Below are 22,960 nucleotides of genomic sequence, written 5' to 3' on the forward strand. Positions count from 1 at the left end.
ACACGTGCACATGCACATACACACTGCACACACACGCGCACATGCATATACACACATGCACACACGCGCGCACATGCATATACACACACGTGCACATGCATACACACACACGCACACACACGTGCACATGCATATACACATGCACACGCGCGCACATGCATATACACACGTGCACACACGCGCGCACATGCATATACACACGTGCACACACACGCGCACATGCATACACACACGTGCACACACACGCGCACATGCACACACACATGCACACACGCGCACACATGCACACACGCGCACATGCATACACACACGCGCGCACACGCGCGCACATGCATACACACACATGAACACACGCGCATACATGCATACATACGTGCACACACACGCGCACATGCATACACACACATGCACAGACGCGCGCACATGCACGGACGGCTCCCCTCCCAGAAGCAGCTCCCTGCCCTCTGAGCAAGACACCCCCTGGGGGGCTCAGCCCCCTCCCTGCAGCCACCTCATGCGGCCCCTGTCTCTTCTCCTCCAGCTGGCGCCCACCCTCCTGTGGGAGCTGCCTTGGCCATGGCTTTCGTCTGGCTGGTGGTGTTCCTGGTGGCGTTCCTGGTGCCCGTCTCCGGCCTGCTGCCACTGGACCACGGTAGGAAAAGCCGGAGGAAAAGCCACGTGCTGTCTGTGGGTCCCTGGGGCTGTGTTGTTTTTCAGTGACACTGTTTACGTTGGGGTCGCGGTCGAGCCACTCAGCTGCCATAAGAGACAGTACAGGCACTTCCCATGTAACCTTCCCCTCAGTCACCCTGGCGGGTCCATCTTGCAAAACTGGTACCTCACAGCCAGGATGTTCATCCTGATACGGTCAAGACACTACATCCAGAGCTCTCGGTGTAGCTACGGCGCTGGGACCCATCAGTTTTCTTGGATTTATTATCACCCTTTCTCTGGGTCGGAAGCAGCCCGTGCAAACATTAGGGTGATGGGTTGAACTCTGTCCTCGCCAAATTCATGCGCTGAAGTCCTAACGAACAGAACCTGTCAATGGGAGTTATTTGGAAATAGGGTCTTTACAGACGTCCTTGAGTTAAGATGAGGTCATGTGGGTGGATCCTCATCCAGAACAATGGGTGTCCTTATAAGGAGGGGAGATTTGGACCCAGGCATGGACACAGGGAGAAGCCAGGTGGTGACAGAGGAGACATTGGGGTGATGCCGCCACAAGTGCAGGAACGCCTAGGACTGGGGCGGGGCAGCCCCCAGAAGCTGCAGAGATTCTCCAGCTGGAACGGATTCTCCCTCTGAGCCTCTGGGAGGAACCAGTCCTACAGCATCCTGGCCTCCGGGACTGGGAGGTATAAATCCAGGTGTCCTAAGAGATGCGTCGTCTGGAGCTTGGACACGCAGGTGAGCAACGAGTAAGACGCGTTTGGGGCAACTCCATCCTGTTTTTCTCACGTTCGTCACGGAGATTTATGGGGGGTAGGGTGCAAACCAGGGTCTCTGTGGCGTCCAGGAAGTCCCCACCATCTTCAAGCATGATGGTGATGGATAGGAAACAATTCACGACGTGATAGAGAAGTTCGACAGTGACATTCGATAAGGAGGCGAAACGACAGTGATGGAGATTCTGAAGCTGCCGTGCCCACCTCTGACTGTCAGGGTCCGGCTGACTTCGGGTGACAGGTGTGGCCGGGAGAGAGTATCCCAGGTGGGGTGGGGTGAAGAGCCAGTCTGCTGCTGGTGGAGAGCGCCCACCACCTTGCAGCAGAACCCCCAAGGGGAGCCACGCCCTCGGCCCCGGGGTGCGGAGAGTCTGCGTCTCCTGGGCGCCCAGTAGTGAGGGCGCCCAACTCGGGGTGCAAAGACCGGGGTGCTTACAGGAGTACAAGAGATACGGTGCCCTCCAGGTGGGCCTGCTGCCTTGGGGAGGGTCTGCAGAGAAGCCCCTCCCATCAGGACTTGGCTGAGCGACGGGGGGACCCGGGACGGTGACCAAGGGGGTGATGTGCACCTCAGCCTCCCGTCTAGCTCGCGCAACACGCACACGGGGAGCAGAGCTTCAGGCGACAGCAGCAGAGCCGGTACACCGGCTCCCCGTGGGTGCTGGGTGCTCGCGTTGGGCACGGCGCCCTGCGCTGCCGTGGGGGCCACAGCGTTGCCTGACCGTGCGAAGTTCGTTCCTTCCTCAGAGAGCGGTGGAGTTCAGGTGGGGTGTGTGCGCGCGCGCGTGCGTGTGTGTGTGCGCGTGTGTGTGTGCGTGCGCGCGCGTGTGTGTGTGCGTGTGTGTGTGTGTGTGTGGGCATAGGTATCATTCTTCTGGGGGCTGCTGGCTTACTCAGCTCAGGCTGCCTTAACAAAATAGCTTAGTCTGGAGGACTTAAGTGACATACATTTATTTATCCCAGTCCTGGAGACCAGATGTCTGAGGTCAAGGTGTCCCAGGGCTGCGCTCCCTCCGGAGGCTCCAGGGGAGGGTCCTTCACGCCTCTTCCAGCTTCTGGGGGCTCCAGGCGTCCCTGGGCTCGTGGCCGCCTCTCTCCTGTCTTCACAGGGGGTTCTCCCCGTGTGTGTCCCTGAACCCAAATTTCCCCTCTTAATAAGGACGCCAGTCGGATTGGGTTAGGGCCACAGTATGGCAGCGGGACCTCATCTTAATTAATTACATCTGCACTCACCCTGTTTCCAGCTAAGGTCCCATTCTGAGGTTAGGACTCCAGCATGATTTGGGGACGGCTGGGGAAAGGACACAGTTCAGTCCATCCCAGGTGGCTCTGTTCCATGTACAGACCCCGGATCCTTACATAGGGATGGACCCGGGAGGCTCCATCATCTCCTTGGAGGAGTTCGTAGGAGGATCACGCGGGAGTGTTTAGAGGTCTGAGCTAAAAGGACCACACGTTGCTTCTGTCCATTTCCTGGACTCCAAGTCAGTCACGTGGCCGCACCTGGTGACCAGAGGGGCCGGGAGAAGCAGGAGTCTGGGAGGGGAGGGGGCTTTCTCCACGTCTGAGGCTCCCACCCCCGCCTCCTGTCTTTGTCTGCCCCTCTTGTTCTGGGCTGCGGCCGCTGCCACCTTTGTGGCGACTCCAGGCCCATGGGTATTCTGGGGTCACTGACCACAGGCGGGAAGTGAGTAGCTTTCTAGGAGCCAAAAGCTGAAGGAAGCGGCGTGTTGTACAGTTCTAACATTTCCCCCCAAAGCGCCCTAAAACTACAACGTTGGTCAAAGCGCATTAGAGGGGCCACGGGTACAGGACACGGTGGAATAGAAGCGTTGAAACCAGACACCTTGTCTTGTTCGGATCATACGGAGAAGTGGTTAGTCTTTCCCTACTGAGTCTGAATTAGCGCCAGGATTTTCATAGGTTTATCAGGGGAAGGACGTTTTCTCCATGTCTAGTTTGCTGCGAGTTTTTAACCCCAGAGGGGTGTTAAACATTGTCAAGATGGTTTCCTGCTTCTATTGAGAAGATCACCAGTTTTCTGTTAAAGGGGCAAATTATAGTGATGGTTAAAATAACCTTGCATTCCTGGAGTAAATCCCTTGAGTCAGGAGGTGTTACCACTTTTATACTTTACCTGACTTTATGTGCTAGTATTCTGTGAAGGAATTTTGTGTCTAGGAGTATAAGGCATATTGGGCTTTCGTTTACTTTTAATGTTTTGATTTTGGTATCGGGATAACGCTGGCCTCATAAAGTGAGTTAGAACATGTTTCCCGCCTTTCCTTTGTTTTTGGAAAGTTTCTGCACATTGTTACTATTTCTTTTTTAAATTGCTGGTGGAATTCAGCCGCAAAGCCATCTGTGCCTGATGCTTTCTTTTGGGGAAGCTTTTTCATTATATATTCTATTCCTTTAATACTTACAGGGTTATTCAGGTTTGCTGCTTATGTCAGTACTGCTAATGTGTGTCTTTCAAGAAGCTGGTTCATGTCATACATTGTTGAAGGTATTGGCATAACTCTTGTTCAAATTACCCTCAATTCTTCTTTCAGTGTCTTTCAGGATGTGTATCAGTGTCCCCTCTTTCATTGCTAAAATTGGTCTGTTTTTGTTTTTTTCTTGATCCAGTGTAGCGAGAGAGAGGTTTTTCAATTATATTGTCTCTTGTATAGAACCAGCTTTTGGTTTCCTTGACAATCTATATAGTTTTTCCATTTTCTTTTTCACTGATTTTTTTTTTGTTCCCTTTATTTTTTTTTAGGGATTTTGCTTTAGGTTTAATTTGTTCTTCTTTCTCTGACGTCTTCATGTGGAAACTGATTCTTGAATTTAAACTCTTTTTTTTGTTTTGTTTTGTTTTTGTTGTTGTTGTTTTTTTTTAAAGGTATGGCTGAGATGGTTTATTTTATTTTATTTTATTTATTTATTTACGTCTGTGTTGGGTCTTCGTTTCTGTGCGAGGGCTTTCTCTAGTTGCGGCAAGCGGGGGCCACTCTTCATCGCGGTGCACGGGCTTCTCACTATCGCGGCCTCTCTTATTGCGGAGCACAGGCTCCAGACGCGCAGGCTCAGTAGTTGTGGCTCACAGGCCCATTTGCTCCGCGTCATGTGGGATCTTCCCAGACCAGGGCTCGAACCCGTGTCCCCTGCATTGGCAGGCAGACTCTCAACCACTGCGCCACCAGGGAAGCCCCGAATTTAAACTCTTTATTCCTAACATAAACATTTAATGTTGTAAATTTCCCTGTAAGCGTTGCTGTAGTTGCATCGACCTTTTTTTTTTTGTTTGCTTTCATTTTCATTCAGTTCAAAATATTCTCTACATTTCCTGTGATTTCTTCTAGGACGCACATGGTACTTTATCAGTATGTCATTTTGTTTGCAAATATCTGGTGTGTTCCAGATTTTAAAAGACTGATCTTGAATTTAATCAAGAGAGAATTGTAGTCAGAGAATATATACACAGTGAATGATTTAAACCTTTTTAAAAGGACTGACACTCCCCATGCCAGTACACGGTCTATTTTGAGAATCTTCTGTTTGTACTTGATAAAAACGTGCATGCTGGGATTTCCCTGGTGGTCCAGTGGTTAGGACTCTGCACTTCCACTGCAGGGGACGCGGGTTCCAGCCCTGGTCAGGGAACTAAGATCCCGCAAGCCGTGCGGCTCGGCCCCCCCCCCAAAAAAAACAAAAAATAAAGTGCACCCTGCGGTCATTGGTTAGAATGTCCCAACAATGTCAATTAGGTCAAATTGTTGATATTTTGTTCAAGTCCAGTATATCCCTCCTGTTTTCTGTCTGTCTGTTCTGTCTATTAGAGAGGGGGGTGGTGCTTATGCCTCATGTATTTTGAAAATGACTCTTTGGGAGCACATATATTAGGATGAATTGGCCACTTAATCACTTGAAATGGTCCCTTCTTACCCCTGGAAATAAAATCCTGGGATAAAATCCTAGGTTTTATGCAATTAGAGTTTGCATAAAATATGCTTTCCTATTATTGCCATTTAAACTATATTTAAAGCACCTTTCTTGCAGACAGCATACTGTGGGGTACTTTTAAAATCTAGTCTGACAAAGCTTTCCTTCTCACTGGAGTGTTTAGACCATTTGCATGCAATGAACTTATTAATATGATTGAGTTTAATTCTACCATTTTGCTATTTGTTTGCTGGGTTTTGTTTTTTGGTTTTTTTTCAGTTTTCCTTTTTTTTTTTGCCCCTCCTTTCCTGACTTCTTTTCAGTTACTTCTTTAGTGCTTTTTCTGTTTTTGTTTTTTTCCCTACCATTGGCTTTTGGGCTAGCCCTCTTTGTTCCATTGCTTGTGTGGTTCCTCTGGGATGATTCATTCAGTACATACTATCTTCAGATAATGTTTTTCTACTTCACATAGAACATAGGAATCTCAAAACAGTATACTTTTACTTCCTGCCTCATCCTTTATGCCACGTCACACATGTACCTCTACATCCCTATAAGCCCACAATACACAATACAATATTTTTCTTTTAAAGAATTATCTTTTTAAAACATTAAAAAATGGGAAAGTTTTACATGTTTGCCTACATTTTTACTATTTCTGGTATGCTTTTGTTGCATCTCTGCTCACCTTGTTTCCACATTCCTTCGTGAGTTTCCATCTGGTGATTTTTCCTTCAGCCAGAAAAGCCTTTGTTACTTTAACATTTCTTACAGACCTGCTCTTCTGGCAAACAAACAAACAAATAAAAAAATACAAAAAAAACCCTTCCACTTTTTGTTACTATAAAAAGTCTTTATATTTCACCTTCCATTTATCGCTAAGATATGGATTCTAGGTTGACCAGGATTTGTATTGTTTTCTTGCAGCATTTGGAGAAGTCGTTCTGTTATCTTCTGTCTCCCTTTGTTTCTAAAGAGAAATCAGCAGAAATTCTTATCTTTGTTCTCTGATAGGTGCTGTGTCTTTTTTCCGTTGGTTTTTTTAAGGTTTTCTTGATACCACTTTTTAAAAAGGCATTTGAGGATGATGTGTCTTAGTGTTTGTGCTTGTTTATTTGTGTGCTTGTTGGTACATGTGTGTCTGTGTATCCTAGGTAGGGTTTTTGAGCTTCCTGGGCCTGTAGGTTTATAATTTTCATTAAGTTAGGAAAATGTTTGGCCATAATTTCTTCAAATATTTTTCTTTGGGGGCTTCAGCGTAGATCGTTTCCATTGTTTTCCAGTTCATCCAAGTGAATTTTTTCATCTCAGATGCTATATGTTCTACCTCTAAAAATTCTGTTTGGTTCTTCCTTTATATCTTCCATTCCTCACTGCATAGTGTTCATGTTTTCCTTCAAGTCTTCTAACATATTTATAATGGCTGTTTTAATGGACTTCTCTGTTAATTTCATCATCGGCCACTTTAGGGGACGATTTCTATGACCTGATATTTCTTCTGGTCACAGCCAACACATTCCTGCTTCTCTGCGTGTCTAGTAGTTTTTTATTGGGTGCTGGATATTGTGAAGGAGGGGTTGGTGAGGGTCTGCTTTGGTTGCCTTCTTTAAAGATGGTGAGTTTTGTTTCAGCAGGCCATTCCTTTATTGGTGGGTCGCCTTGTTTTGAAGCTTTTTCAAGGTGAGTCACCTTTAGTTTTTTCTCTCCAACAACGAAGGCATTGACTCTTCTGGGGTCTTTACTGACTTCTCAGTGTTCAGCAAGGAATCTCCACCTTGTCCCGTTGGACTGTGAATGTCTCCCACCCCAAAATACACTCTCAGAATTGTTCGTCTTAGTTTTCAGAAAGTCTAAAAATAGTTGGTTTATATATTTGGCCCAGTTTTCGAGGGGCTTATGGTGAGAGATACATCTGAGACTACTTTATCATGACTGGAAGAGTATTTCCCACCATCTGTAGTTTTTCAAAAGCTCTAGGGTTGAGAACACTATGTCCCTTTTCTTTCAGAATACCGGAGGGTTACGAGTATATTGCAGTAAACACTCTTATGTGTACTTGCATTGATTTTGGTTCATTTTGTCTTTACAGATTTGCTTTTACTTTCTTCTTTTTGCACTAAAGTTCTTTTTTATTTGTGAGCACATCTGTAATTGGGTGGATAATGACCACTCTAAAGGAGCATAGGTAGATTTTATGGAAAACATAGTGACAGAAAACTCCCTTGTTATGTTATTTAAACATATATGTACTTAGTTACATAAATATATATAATTTTATATATGTACATTTCATATTAGATTATGAAGATTCTTTAAAAATTTTAATTTTAAAATAAGGTTGTAAATAAAGTTATAAAAATTAAAACCAAACTAAAATGTAATAAGAATACGCTAAAACTCATATTTTCTACTGCATCACTCATAGCTGCTTTAATGATATTTACTGTTGTTTTGGAAGAAGTGAATATAAATTCTGAGGCATAAGAATCCAGTAAAAATTACATTTTCACTTGTAAGAAATTTCCCTAGGGAAGTTGTTTTTTAAGGAATACATTATCCTTATAGGTTGGGAGGCCGTAATGCCAGAAACCAAGATATTCATAGGGTTCGGTCTTGCTTGTCAAACGAAGGTTGTTGAGCCTGAGAAGTGGTCACAGTGCTTGCGGTTTATAAACAGTCATTTCTGCGAAATCCTCTCAATGAGGGGTCACAGATAACAGCTGAAGAAATGTCTGATGGACCTTTACAGCTTTGAGTTGTTGGCCCTATGTGATTGCTTCATGAAGCAAGTCACTGATAAAACACGTGGAATCCTTTGGTCTGCATACTCCTGACCTCCGTTCCCATTGACAGCATCATACGAATATGTATGTGCTTTGATTACACTTCAAAATGTATTTAGATGTATGCATTTTGGGTGATTTTCCAAGAAGATGAGAATTCCTCTGGCACTCTGTGTAAGCACATAAATATCATTGTGTAATGATGTCTCCTACTTTATGAAAATATATATTCCATTATATATAATTGTATATAAGTTTATATATTTTTATATATTACATCTCATATATGCATGGTATATATTACATTTAGAAATATATTACATTAAAATTTATATATTTTTAATATATCACATTAAAATTTCTTTTTTTTTTTTTAAGATTTTTTTGATGTGGACCATTTTTAAAGTCTTTATTGAATTTGTTACAATACTTCTTCTGTTTTATGTTTTGGTTTTTTTGGCCCCGAGGCATGTGGCATCTCAGCTCCCCAACCAGGGATCGAACCCGCACCCCCTGCATTGGAAGGCAAAGTCTTAACCACGGGACCGCCAGGGAAGTCCCTACATTAAAATTTCTATTGCAACTTGCAAAGCATTCCGAAATCTCAGTCTGTAGAGCAGACACTGAGCCAACTCTCTAAGCCTGAATTGGTTTTCAGTGAAAACGGCCTTCTTTGACATACATGGTTAAGAAAGGTACACTTCACGTCAACGCGGACGGCAGAAGTGATCTGCTTTTCTGACTTTCTTCCCCCATTGTTGGGAGGGTGAGCTGGTGAGGTCACTAAGGTGCTGCAGATTCGGGGCCTCTGCCCGCTCCAGGCAAACGCTTCTCCGTGTGGAACTCACCTTCCCGAGGGGTAACCGAGTAGGACAAAGTTTAAGCGTTGTGTGCCTCTCTCCAGACTCTTACCCTATAGACATTTCCGATCCAGACCCGCCGATTAAGAACCTAAGGATGGAGCCAGAAAGAAAAAGATTGACCTGGGACCTCCATGGAAACGTTTCCGAAATTATGTGTTTCATCAATTCAAAATTTTTCACTAAGGTAAACCGTCTTCCCTGTACTTAGCGTCACAGAGACACGGGTTCTACTCCTGGGCTCAGCTGTGGAATGTGGGGTCCTTTACGGGCACTGCGGCTTGGGGCTCCTGATCTGTAAGACATCCAGAATGGTACCCACCGGACAGGGTTGGTGAGGAAATGGGCTGAGATACTGCAGGTAGAGAACCAAGCCCAGTTGAAAGTGAGACCTCGGGAGACACTGTGCCCCTCCAACACCCCCTGCCCCCCACTCAAATCCCCTCCTGTATCAGAGGGTTCGGAGGGCGTGAGAACCGTGACACGTCTCATGGGCAGGCCGTGGTGGGAATTCCAACCGTTGAGCATATGCTTCATGAGAAGGATGCACCTGTCAGCGTCCTTGGGAAGAACCCTGGTTCCCTCAGATTACTCTCAACTGAGTACAATCCAAGTCACACCCCATGTTAGCCTGCTGGGGCTGCTGCTGTAACAAAGCACCGCACACGGGGCGGCTTAAACAACAGACATGTATGTCTCCCCGCCCTGGAGGCTGGAGTCTGAGATCCAGGTGTGGGCAGGGCTGGTTCCTCCCGAGGCCTCTCTCCTGGGCGTGTAGACGGCCGTCTCCTCCCTGTGTCCTCACGCGGTCGTCCCTCTGTGTGCGTCTGTGTCCTGATCTCCTCTTCTTATAAGGACAGCAGTCCTATGGGATCAGAACCCACCCTAATGACCTCATTTTACTTTCATCCCCTCTTTAAAGACCCCAACTCCAAATACAGTTCCATTAAGGGTTTGGATTTCAATATATGAGTTTTTTTTGGGGGGGGGGGTGTAGGGCACAATCCAGTTCATGACAAACCCCTATGGGATTTTAATGGAGCTTGGCCAGTTGACCCTAAACTCTATCTGCAAGAACAAATGTTGCAGAAGAACCAAGAAATTTTGATAAGGAAGGCTAGCAATTAAGAACTTGCCCTCCCAAGTATCAAAATGTACTAAGAAGCTACCATCGTCCAAAGAGAGGTATTGGCCTGAGAGGGGTGGGGTGGATTAAAGGAACACAACAATCCAAAAACAGAAACAATCCAAAAACAGAAATCCAAAAACAGAAAAACAGAAAACAGGCATTTGGGGGAATTTCTTACATCATTAAGAAAATAGTTCCAATCAGTGGAGAAATGACAGTCTATAGAATAAACGGTACTCGCCCAGTTTCCAGAAGGGACTAAAATTGAGGACTTCCCTGGTGGTCCAGTGGGTAAGCCTCCTTGCTCTTAATGCCGGTGGCCCGGGTTTGATCCCTGGTCGGGGAACTAGATCCCACATGCCGCAACTAAAGATCCCTCACACCGCAACGAAGATCCCACGTGCCTCAACTAAGACCCGGCGCAGCCAGAATAAATAAATAAATAGGACTAAAATTAAGTTGGATGATTCCTTCACACACTACATCAATAGAAATCAAATATATTAAATATATATTTAAATGAATGTATATTAAATATATTAAATATCAAGCCAATTTTTTAACGGCTCAAGTAGAAGCCAATATAGCGGACAATTTCAAAATATGGGACCCTCTTGAGATTCCCTCGTATGCTGTATCTGCATCCTTGGGTGGTGGTGACCACAGTTTGCTCCCTCGAGGACAAGGACCACTCAATTCTCAAGCCTTCTTTTTGCTTCTCAAATTTTCCTGCCTCTTTTCTGTTTTCTTTTTCAACTGTTTTTTAAAGCAATACCTGCACAGAGTTTAAAGAGGAAAATAGTCGTACAGGGTTCGTTATGACAAAGTAGCAACTTTTCGGTGAGACATCACTTTTGACCTTTTTACACCTGGCGCTGTTGTTCTAGACCTCTGCATCTCTATATAACACAGATTCTTGATTCATTCAGTTTAGCCAAAATGTGTTGATTTTTCTCCTAAGGGACGGGAGGCTTCACTCTCTATTTCCTCCCCCCAACTCACCTCCCCAGCAGTTGCCATCCTCGGCTTACACTCTCTCCTCTCTCGACAAATATTCAGTTTATTCTAACCACATACACACTATTCACACCTGAGCCATGTGGTTAATGGGGATTTTTCTTTCCTTTCTTACACAAATGTTTGTTTCTCCTGAATTTAATAATTTCCGTTTCCTTAAGGTTTTATCTGTTTGCCCAGTTTGTCCATCACTACTTTACCATCACATTCTTGGCCAAATGGCTAAACGTCTTCTCAAAATATCAAGGCATTCTGCCAACTCTGTCTTAGAACCTTCTAGGATATTTTTTCCTTTTGGTGAGTGATTTCCTCATTTTCATCTCCCTCTCTCTCTCTCTCTCTCTCTCTGCATGAATACTGAGATTCCGGCTTTGGATGTTGAGGAAAACTAAAGAAAACCTATAGTTTTCTTTCTTTCTTTCTTTCTTTTTTTTAATCTAAAGTCTCAGTGTTTTATTAGTTCTCCCCTAATTATGAACAGATTGCTATGTCTCTCTCAGGCACGGAAAAGCACGTATTGCAGTATTCCTGACTTGTCATGCCAAGCGACAAACTACAGCATCAGGGTGACCAAAGGTCAGCCATTCTCCACGTGGATTCAGTATCCTAGTCAAGGTGAGGGGGAGATGCTCTTTCGGGGTTTCCTTTGCTTTCAATCATCGTTAGTGCTCCGAATACCAAAATAATGCCTTTTACCTTGGATGGGTCTCCAGGGACATAGCTTCGTGGAAAAAAGACCATCTCGGAGGGTCTCATGCAATTTCGTGCACGGCACCTGCCTGAATGAACAGAACTGTAGAAACAGAGAGCAGTTTTGTTGTTGTTGTTGTTGTTGTGTTTTTCGGTTTTTGCTTTTTTGTAGTTTGAGAACAGAGTTTTATCATTTTCCTCATGCCAAGCAAACAAATTGATCCCATATACAGTTTGGACAAAGAGAACACCAGTAGCAAGTCTGAACATTTCTTGCGCTCTTTGTCAGGAAGTTGTAATATCACAAAACTGTGCTCTTCTGAGAATGGGAAAACGAGGAAGATAAACTCTGGCTCCAAATTGTTGGAAATGCAGTTTATGTTGTTGGATTTTTCTTTTCCCCTTTCATTAAAAAAAAAAAAAAAAAAAAAGTCTTTCACGACTCTAGCTGATCCAGGTTTCACCCACAATATGTTACTTCTTAAAAATAGGGTTCTGATGGCAACGGACTTTAGCTGAGGAGTAGGCAAAGAGAAAGGTAATAAGAGAAAGAGAGTTCCTGAAGGACTGTTGGGCGTTTCTTAGGGTCAGGGTTAGGTGGGCAGGGCTGGGGACGGGAGGCGTCCGGTGAGGGTACATAGGGCCCCGGGGGGGCGGGCCACGGGCGGGGAGCCTTGCAGGGACGGGAGTTGTTACCATTGCAGAAACGGTAAGCGCCACACGGACGTCTCTATTATTTCTTAGAACCGCGTGAGAATTCACAAGGGTCGCTAAAAAGGGACTCACTTTAAAACAATTTTTTAAAAAATTTTATTGACGTAGAGTGATTTACAGCGTTGTGTTAATTTCTGCTGTCCAGCAAAGTGACTCGGTTATACGTAAATATTCTTTTTCATATTCTTTTCCATGATGGTTTATCCCAGGATATTGAATATAGTTCCTTGGGCTCTACAGTAGGACCTTGGTGTTTATCTGGGACTCAGTTTTTTTTTTTCCCCCCCTCTTCTTTGCAAGCCCAGAAGGGAATCCCAGGGCGGCTGCAGAAAACCTGACCTGCTGGGTTCACGACGTGGACTTCCTGACGTGCAGCTGGGCGGTGGGCCGGGAGGCCCCGAGGGACGTGCAGTACCGTCTCTACCTGGAGAACCTAGAGTAGGTGTGACCTTGGGCTCGCCGGGGCTCCCCCGGGCTGGGGCGGGGGCTTCAGGGCCGCTCATGACCCAGCCCCACTCCTCACAGCTCCTGTGAGAAGTGGCCGTGCTCCCAGTACACAGCAGATGAGCAAGGGACAAACGTCCAGTGCCGTTTTCACAACATCTCTGTGTTATCCAAGGATCAAACCCGTTTCCTGGTGAATGGCACCAGCAGTGGCTCCAAAATCCCCTGCTCTGAAACGAGCGATAAATTAGCCAAAATCGGTGAGTAGGAAAACGTGACACCTTCTTCGTGTGCCGCACTTGGGTCGAAGATGCCGCTTGCTGTCCTGCAACCGAATACCCCGGGCTGGGGGCTTAGATAGCGCACTCGTCTCCCACAGTCCGGGGGGCTGGGAGTCGGAGATCGCGGCGTGGGCACCTCAGTTCCTGGCCAGGCCCTCTTCCTGGCTTGCGGGTGGCTCTGGGTTTGCTGTGTCCTCACACAGTGGAGAGCGAGCTCTGGTGCCTCTTCCCCCCGCTTCTTTTTTATTCTTATTTCTTATTGGGGTAGAGTTGTCTTACAATGTTGTGTTAGTTTCTACTGTGCTGCGAAGTGAGCTGGAGTTCCCTGTGCTGTAGGGCGGGTTCTCACTAGGTATCTATGTTACACATCTTAGTGTACGTATGTCCGTCCCAATCTCCCAATTCATCCCACACCCCCTTGCTCTGATTATAAGGGTACTGATCCCATCATGGGGGCCTCACCTTCAGGACCTCATCTAACCCCGATTATGTCCCAAAGGCCCTGCCTCCAAAACCGTCCCACTGGGCGTCAGGGCTTCCGCGCGTGAATCTGGGGAGACACAGATGCCTAGCTCATAGCAGCTGCTCTGTGTTCCCTGGACCTAAGGAAGCATTTCCAGAACGCACCTCGCAGGTGGCTCTGTGCCCCGCGTCCACCGAGGACAGCTGCACCTTGAGGCTGGGGGTCTCACGCGGGTCGCCCCTCTCCAGGCCCTGTGTTCAGAAATAGCTCAAAAATAGTTGTTCTTCTTTGAATCTTTCGACTGCAGGTTTTCAGAACACAAAACCCATCCTAGCAAAGCTCTGTCAATATTTTTTTCCTTTACATTAGACACCCCCCTGCCCCCCAAATTATGACAGCTTCAAGCCCCATGAAACCTGGCCCCTCGCCACCCTGGCTGGTCCACGTGTAGCAGGGAAGCACATGAGCGGAGAGGTGGGTGCAGAAGGGGAGAAGATGGGGGCCTCTGGTTCAGAAGCGGGATGGGGCGCCTGCCGTTGTCTGTGGTGTCCCCCCGGCCCGGAAGCAACCTCACTCTGATGCCGCGTCCCTCACACGCCAAGCGCCCCTGGGCCAGTGCAGCCCTACACGTGTGGCCCCGCCCGCGACTCAGCACCTGTGCTCCGCCCCAGCCCTGTGGTCACGCGGGGAGTCCATGGCCTGGTTCCCAGCAGGGGTGGCAGGGTGATGCCAGCCCCGTGGCAGTGGGACGGAGGTGGCAGGGGGCTTGAGCGCACATCAGGGGGGGACCCGGGACTGGGGACCACCCCATGGTGAGCCTGGGTTTCCTGCCAGGGGTCCAGGTGGATTGCTGAGGAGACAGCGATGGGGTCCTGGCGGGGGGTCAGACCTGTAGACCTAGCCGCGGTCCCGCAGGAAACTGCTGGAGCCGGGATCAGGGATGCAGAGCACCCCAGGGAGGGCAAAGGGCGGAGCCCTGGGCCAGCCCACAGTGGGGCAGGAGGGTCCTGGAGGAGCTGGGTCCCACGCTGCGGGGGACAGGGGTGGTTCTGGGGCAGGTGAGAAGAAAGCGGGGGATGTGACCCGGTCAGAGCCCAAGGCTGGGGCAGAAGATTCCGGGTGAACTTTTGGGAGTGGAATTGGCGGCCAAGGCCGAGGGGTCAGGACCGGCCCCGGGCAGGGCAGTTCGCGGAGGGGGCCCAGCTGCCCTGGAGGCGGGGTCAGAGCGGAGCCGATTGGTCCAGTGGGCAGGAGGGGGGGGCCTTGCAGCTGGGCCGCGCTTTGCTCCCGCTGCTGGAGACGCGTAGCCCCAGGGACTGGGATCGCCAAGAGGGAAGAGAACAGGGCTGCTCTGAGGGGTGTCCCTGCACAGACGAGAGGAAAGCTTTGCAAGGGCCTCCGAGCGGCTGGGGGGCGTCTCCCCGGGCCAGTGTCTGAGAGCTGGTCCCAGGCTCAGTGACCCTAATCATCCCAACAGTTTTCTCTCACTTGTCTCTGTCTCTTGATACTTTTTGGCCACTTTTTAACCTTGGAATGACATTTTCCTCTCTTTTTTCCCCCCTGAGTTTGTAGGAGGCCTGTTTTAAAAGTATCTCCGGGGTGGGGGGGTGGAAATTATTTTTTGATGTGCTTTACTCATAAAAGTCTTTTTTTCTCCCCTAGAGGTATTAGCTGCTCCCAACATCACTAGCAGGTGGTGCAACCGAAGCTACTTGTTCATGCAGTGGCAAGTGAAGAGTCACCTTAATGATGACTTCAAGTATGAACTTCAGATGCAGAAGGTAAACGGTCTCCTGGGTGGGCATCTCTTATACTCTTACACCCCCCTGGACTCTGGGGCTTTGGGGGTGGGTAGGTGAAACATGCAAAGAAAGAAAAAGAGGAACTGTAAAATAAATGAGCTTTAGCAAAACTGAAAGTGTTTGGCCGTTTGAATGACACCGCTGACATTGGAAAGGAAGTCAGAATATGGAAGGAAATGCTTGCATACTTTCCGTCAGGTTTGGGGTAGACGAGGGACGTTTACCTGTCAACACTCGGAAGATAAACAACCCTACAGAAAAAGAGCAAAAGGTTGAAACAGCCACTTGGTGAAACTCTGACCGTATGTCACAGAGCCTGCAACTCCCCTGCGAGAAATGAAGCCAGTGGCCCCCCAAAGATGGGACCTAAGTGTTTGTAGCACCTATGTGTATAATGGTCCCCAAACAGGACACAGCCCTAGGGAGGGGATGAACAAAATATAACCACACAGTGGAATCCTATCCGCCAAGAACTGGAGGGTCCCGTGTGTGTGTTTGAAAGTGTTACAAAAGAAACGATTTACACAGGAAAATTCAGGATGCTCCGTAGGGACAGGTCTGAGGGCTGGGGCGGCGGTGCAGGGAGGAGGGCATGGAGGAGAAGCTGGAGGGAATTTGGGGGTGACGGGCACATTTCCTGTGTTGCGCTGCTTTCATGCACACGTTTGCCAAAGTCAGCAGATTATGTGCTCTGCAGGGGTGCTTTGCTGTATGCAAACCACACCTGAATAAAGCTCCTATTAAAAAAATATGCTGGAGATCACCAGTATTCTATACTCAATGACTGACATGGTTATTGACTATGTTCATTTTTCTGTGCGTGTTACTTTTATTTATACTTTACACTCAACTTTTTCATAAGCCTAAGACTGCTCAAAATCTATTGGAGTCAATAGATTAAATAGATTATTTAATCTAAATAGTCAATAGATTAAAAAAAAAAGGACCAGCTATTTTTGAGCTAGGTGGTATTTTGTACTTAATTGTCTACTTGTAATTATTTATTGTTTATTTATTTATACTCAATAAGTGCTTGTACTCATTTTTTCTTTTTTAAATTTATTTTATTGAAGTATAGTTGATTTACTCTGTTGTGTTAATTTCTGCTATACAGCAAAGTGATTCAGTTATACCATATACATTCTTTTTCATGTTCTTTTCCATGATGGTTTATCACGGGATATTGAATATAGTTCCCTGTGCTACACAGGACCTTGCTGTTTACTCAATTTTTCTATAAACCCAAAACTATTCAAAAAAATCTATTAATTAAAAAAAGACCGAGCACTTTGAGTCTATCAGTGTTTTATACTCAATTATATACTTACATTTATTACACTTATTATCTATGTTCAATTACTGCTCATACTCAATTTTTCCACAACCTTAAAACTACTCAAAAAATCTATTAATTTAAAAGATCAAATATTTTTGCACTAATCAGCATTTTATACTCAATTATTTACTTATATTTATCTTTTATGTGTGTTTACCTACTTGTGTATATTTATTATTTATACTCATGTTCTGATTATTTCATACTCAACTTTTTTTTTTTTTTTAATTTTATTTATTTATTTATTTATTTATGGCTGTGTTGGGTCTTCGCTTCTGTGCGAGGACTCTCTCCAGTTGCGGCAAGCGGGGGCCACTCTTCATCGCGGTGCGCGGGCCTCTCACTATCGCGGCCTCTCTCGTTGCGGAGCACAGGCTCCAGACGCGCAGGCTCAGTAGTTGTGGCTCACGGGCCTAGTTGCTCCGCGGCATGTGGGATCCTCCCAGACCAGGGCTCGAACCCGTGTCCCCTGCATTGGCAGGCAGACTCTCAACCACTGCGCCGCCAGGGAAGCCCTTATACTCAACTTTTCTAAAACTGCTGAAAAAATTAGTCCATAAATGAAACGAAAATGAGTATTTTTGAGCTCATTGATATTTTTATACTCAATTATTATATTTATTCATTATGTCAATGTATTTATATCCATATTACTTATACTCAATTACTGCTTATAGTCAAGTTTTCTGTAAACCCAAAACCACTCAAAAAAAGTCAAGTCTATTGATTAAAAAGACCAAATATTTTTGAGGTAGTTGGTATTTTATACTCTACGATTTACTTACATTTCCTATTGTTCTCTACTGATTTATGTATTATATTTATTATTTAGACTCAACTAGCGTATGGTCAATTTTTCTGTTAACCAAAACGGCTCAAAAAAATCAAGTCTATCAATTTTATTTTTTTAATAAAAGACCAGGTACTTAAAAGAAATTTTTTTTTTTAATTGAAACATAGTTGATTTACAATGTTGTGTTAGTTTCAGGTCACAGCAAAGTGATTCAGTTATATACACATATTAACTGTATATGTTCAGTGTTATATATATATATTTCAGATTTTTCCATTATAGGTTATTACAAGATAGTGAGTAGAGTTCCCTGTGCTCTACAGTAGGTCCTTGTTGCTTATCAATTTTATATATATAGTAGTGTGTGTCTGTTAATCCCAAACTCCTAATTTATCCCTCCCCCAGGTACTTTTTAGTTCATCGATATGTTATACTCAATTACCTCTATTTATTATTTTTGTGTAAAGAAGTATTCTATTTACTATTTCTACTCAATGACTGATTATTTTATCCTCGATTTTCCTGTAAACCTGAATATGCTCTGACAAGTGAGGGCCCTTCTTGGCGATGGGGTCAGGCACCCACGCTCTGCTTGTCTCTTACAGGGTACGGAGCCCGCCTACAAAGAGGAGGTGGGTGGCCCCCCGCCCCCGCCCCATCTGCCACCCCAAGCGCAGGCTCCTTATGTCTATTACCGTCCAGCGACTCTGAGATGAAGCTCCCTGGTCCATAGACCAGACGCCATCACCTGCCTGGTGCTGCCCTAAAGGTCCACCCCCCGGCCCCCAAATCCCTCAGGATTCGGTGGGAGTGCCCCATGCCCTAATTTCCTAACTAACTGCCTCTAACCTGCAGAGGCAGCTGCTCCCACACCGTAACTACCGGCCACAGACCCCACGCCCCCCGTCTCTCCTTTGTCTCTGTCTCTGTCTCTGCCTCTTCCTCCCGTCTCTACCTCTGTCTTCCCGGGGCTTCTCCTCTGTGTCTGTGTCTCTCCTCTTCTGTCTCTTAGAAGGACCCTGTCATTGGATGTAGGGCCACCCTCCTCCAGGAGGACCTCAAGCATCTTGAGATGATTCATCACATCTGCAAAGACCCTGTTTCCAAATAAGGTCCCAGGTTCCGGGGGGACGAATCCTCTTGGGGGGACCCCACTGAACGTTCTACAGGCTCCATTCACTGCCTGACACCCGAGATGCCACCACTCTTCTTGACCTCACCGGTGGTGGCCACCACGAACACTGACCTTCTAGTGATTAGAAAGAATATTTTTGTTTGGATGCCAAGAGCCTGGGCTGAGACGCAAAGGGAGCTTGAGGTTCCGGGCCCCTCTGAGCACCAGGCGTCTTCCTGTCTCCCAAGGGGGGCTGGCCGGGCTCTCTCTTGGGGGGCCGTCTTAGTTCCCTGGGGCGGCCGTGAAAACGACCCCAGACTGGGTGACTGAGAACCACAGACATTCACCCTCCCCCAGTTCTGGAGACCAGAAGTCTGAGGTCAAGGTGTCCCAGGGCTGCGCTCCCTCCAGAGGCTCCAGGGGAGGGTCCTTCCCGCCTCTTCCAGCTTCTGGGGGCTCCAGGCGTCCCCGGGCTTGTGGCCGTATCCCTTCCATATCCACGAGGCGTCTCCCTGTGTGTATGCATGTGTCTGTGTCTGAGTTTCCCCTCTTTATAAGGACACCAGTCATAGTGGCTTGGGGTCCACTGTACCCTATCCGACCTCCTCTTAACTCATCACATCTGCATCAACCCTATTTCCAAATAAAGTTGCCTTCTGAGACGCTGAGGGTTAGGACCCCAACACGTGAATGTGGGGAGGACCCACTCAACCCCTTGAAGGCCCCATTCTTCCGCCACGGACTGGGAACGTACTTTCCCCTCTACTTCCTTTTAAACTGCAGATCTATAAAGCCTTCTTGGAGCTGAACAATCCTGGGACCTACACGGTGCGAGTAAGAGCCAGGGATGCCACGTTTTCCCATTACAAACCTTGGGGCCCGTGGAGTGTCCACCAACACTTCGGTGAGTGGGAGGGTCCCTCCTACCTCTTCCAGCTTCTGGGGGCTCCAGACGTCCCTGGGCTTGCGGCCGCCTCCCTCCCGTCTCTGATGGACTCTGTGTGTCCAAGCTGTTCCGTGGAGCTGCGCTGGGCGCGTGAAGACGGCTATCGCCAACACGCCGAGTTACAAGACGAACCTTTTAATGCAGTTTTTAAAAAAAAAAAAAAAATCGAAATTGAGGCGAAAAATCCATGATATTTAATCCATATATTAAATTCAAGAACGAAGGCAGCGCGCACCCAGGACGCAGCGCGGCAGGGAAGGAGGGAGGTGGGGAACAGACCAACCTCGGCCCGGCCCCTCCCGATGGGCGTGGCTGACACCCCCCCCCCCCCCCCGCCCCGCGACCCGAAGCGATCCGAGGGGTTGGCGCTACCAACCCCCAACTCCAAGTGTCGGTCGGTGGTCTGGGGGCATCGGGATTCTGGCGACTTGGGAGGGATTCCCGCGGGGCCCGGCCCGGCGCGCAGGTGACCGCCGTCCCCAGGTGGACGGCGCTCCTGGACGCGCCCCCCGCCCCCCAGTGCCGGCCAACTCCTCCCCGAGCCCCCGGGGAGGTGCCGACCCCGGACCTCCCGGGACCTGCCCGACGCGTCCCGCCCCTCTTCCCTAGCGTGTGAGGACGAGAATGGCGCGCGCCTCCCCGTCTGGCTGACGTCTTTGCTGATCGCGCTGGGGACACTGCTCATCGCTATGGGGTTCGTGCTCCTGTTTTGCAGGTGAGCCCGCGGGCCCCTGGTTTGCGCGGTCGTTTTCTGGAGCGCGATCCGCAGGCCACGCAGCCCGCGCCGCCCACTCTCCGCCGTCCCCGCCCCGCCCCGCCCCGTGCCCGTGCGTCTGGGCTGCGGGACGCGACCCCGCCGGTCGCAGGCCACCGCCCCTCGTCGCCCCAGCGGTCTTTTCCCAACCAGACCCTGGTTTCTGCCATCTGGTCCCTGCCGCCCGCGGAACCCAAGGAGCCGGGTCCCCCGTGCGGCACCTGTGCGGGGGTCTGCAGTCAGACTGCCCTGCTGGGCCCCACATGCCCGCGCTGTTCGCTCCCTCACACCTCACCCCGACGCCCCCCCGCCCCCTCCGGACGGGGCTCCGGGACCCCTCCCCAGCCCGGCAGGCAGCAGGCGGCCGGTTGCGGTCCCTTCCACAGGCCTGCGCGCTGGGCCGAAAGGGTGCGCCCGGCACTGGCCCCGCCCAGGCCGGCTCCCCCCGCCGCGCCCGCCTCACCCCCCAGCCCGGAGCGCCAGCTCCTGCCTCGTGGGTCAGCCGCTTCAGGCTGAGCCGCCCCGCCCAGGGGCTCGGTTTGGGAGCCCGGGGGCTGTGGGGAGGGGGAGGTTGCCATGGTGACAGGATGGGGTCTCGGGGGAGGTGCTGTGGTGGGTGTGCTGCAGCTGACCGAGCAGATGCAGCTCTGCTAGGGCTCCGCTCTCTCATTCCCGCACGTGTCCGGACTGCGGGAGGGGAACAGGGACCCCTCCCAAGGGAGGCTGGAGTCCTACTCCACTGGGGCCTCGCTGGGGTCCTCTAGTGGACGCCGCGTCTCCCCTGCGCCGGTGGGTGCGGGCTTCAGAACAGGTGTCTCTCTCTCGCCGAGGTTCTCGGTGATGCAGAAGCTGTTCCCTCCCATCCCGCACATGAAAGACCACATCAACAGCAAACTTCAGAACGGAAGGACGGTACGTGGTGGCTCCCGCGGGGGACAGATCTGGGGCCAGGTGCCCGCAGCCCCGCCCAGGGAGCAGGGCACTGCTGGCCCTGGAGGGTGGCCTGGGAACGTGATGGGCAGGGGAGGAGCCGTCTCCGGTCCTGTGACACAGGCGGTCACCCCGAGGGGCGGGTCTGGGAGCCCCTGGGGAGCCCCCCCCCCCCCGGGGCTTTACCAGGGTGCACTCGCCCCCCCCCCACCCCATGGCTCTGCCACTCACCTCGACTCCCTCACCCCACAGATGACCTGGGACCCTGACCAAGACAGCCAGGAGGAGTGTCCAGTGGCCGAGGTGCAGGTTCTGGGGGAAACATGAAGCTGGTGCAGAGGCCCCGCTTTCCGCCAGGCGGAGGGGCGCACAGCCTGGTCATGGCTGGTCGTGGACGTTTCAAGCAGGGTCAGGGATGGGAAAGCCCGGTGCAATTGACACGGCGTTGCCTCGAGGAAGAAAGAACAAAACATGTGTTGGGCTCATGTCTCGAATAGAGGGCTTTTTTCCTCATCCGTAGCCCCCGGAAGTGGGGGCCACCCCCCAACGCCGCTGAGACCCACTTTCCAGCCTCCTGGACTTGGCTGGTGCTCACCTGTCCACTGGGTTTGCTCCTTCCCAAGTCCGTGAAGGGGCTCTGCCTGCTTGGTTTCTCTATCTTTAACTGAACTTCGTTTTCTTGCTGCATTTCCCCTTTGTAAGCCCCTTAGATCACTTGCGTGACAACGTGGGGCCAGGGGGTTGGTGTCTACATCCCTCCCCTGGCTACGTGTGCGACCCCAGGGAAGGCACACGGGAGACAGGCGTCAAGGCGGCAGGAAAGGGGGTGTCAGGGCAGCGTGGCCTGTGGGCAGCGGGGGCAGGCAGGCGCAGAGGAGCGGCCCTGCGTCCAGACGTGGTCGTGGTGGGCAGTGAAGACCCCCACCTGTACGCCCACGGAAAAGGCCGCCCACGTGCACAGCCTGGCCCACGGGAACCCAAGTCTCCAAGAGGCAAGGCTTTCCTGGAGGACCTCTGATTTCGCTCCCTTGTCTACACGCTTAACATGTCAAGCTCTGTAGAGAAGAGTTCACCCCACACGGCAGGTGCAGACTTGCTAGCTTTGAGGAAGGCACCCCTGCAGAGTCTGCAGAATGGCGCACGGTCGATGGCCCTAAACGCGCACGGTGCAAGCGTGTCCCGGTTCTGACCCCCGCAGTCAGCACAGGTTTGGGTAGACAGAGACTCCACGCCAAGGGCTGGGGCACAGGTGGGTCAGAAGCCCGGCCTGCTCCTCGGGATTCCTCTGTGGAGCCCGGGCCCGGCGGGACCCACGTGGGTGTGGGGGGGCTGGTCCCGTCCTGTTCCTCACCCAGCACCAGCAAGGTGACCTTGGGGAAAGCCAGCTCCAGCTTGTCTTCTCTGACTGACCTCACCCTGGTCTGGAGATGGAAGCTCTGCCTTCTGCTTTCCGACGAAGCAAGCCGGCCTCGGGGCGGTCCTGCTGTGGCCTGCAGCTGGCTTTCCCTCTCCAGCCCCTGCAGTGGACC

At 49.6% G+C, this 22,960-nt stretch overlaps 1 protein-coding gene across 1 annotated transcript; it reads left to right on the plus strand.

Annotated features, from left to right (window-relative positions):
• Positions 1 to 570: 570 nt before the first annotated feature.
• Positions 571 to 21,916, plus strand: IL3RA (interleukin 3 receptor subunit alpha). Its single transcript, XM_059910857.1, has 11 exons — positions 571 to 652; positions 9,063 to 9,205; positions 11,665 to 11,779; positions 12,874 to 13,006; positions 13,094 to 13,272; positions 15,419 to 15,537; positions 18,293 to 18,319; positions 19,585 to 19,705; positions 20,357 to 20,462; positions 21,332 to 21,413; positions 21,684 to 21,916. The coding sequence occupies exons 1-11, from the start codon at positions 577 to 579 to the stop codon at positions 21,756 to 21,758; spliced, it is 1,176 nt and encodes a 391-aa protein (XP_059766840.1). The 5' UTR covers positions 571 to 576; the 3' UTR covers positions 21,759 to 21,916.
• The last annotated feature ends 1,044 nt before the right edge of the window (positions 21,917 to 22,960 follow it).

The sequence above is a fragment of the Balaenoptera ricei genome, chromosome X (assembly GCF_028023285.1).
Source record: "Balaenoptera ricei isolate mBalRic1 chromosome X, mBalRic1.hap2, whole genome shotgun sequence".
Lineage (NCBI taxonomy): Eukaryota > Metazoa > Chordata > Mammalia > Artiodactyla > Balaenopteridae > Balaenoptera > Balaenoptera ricei.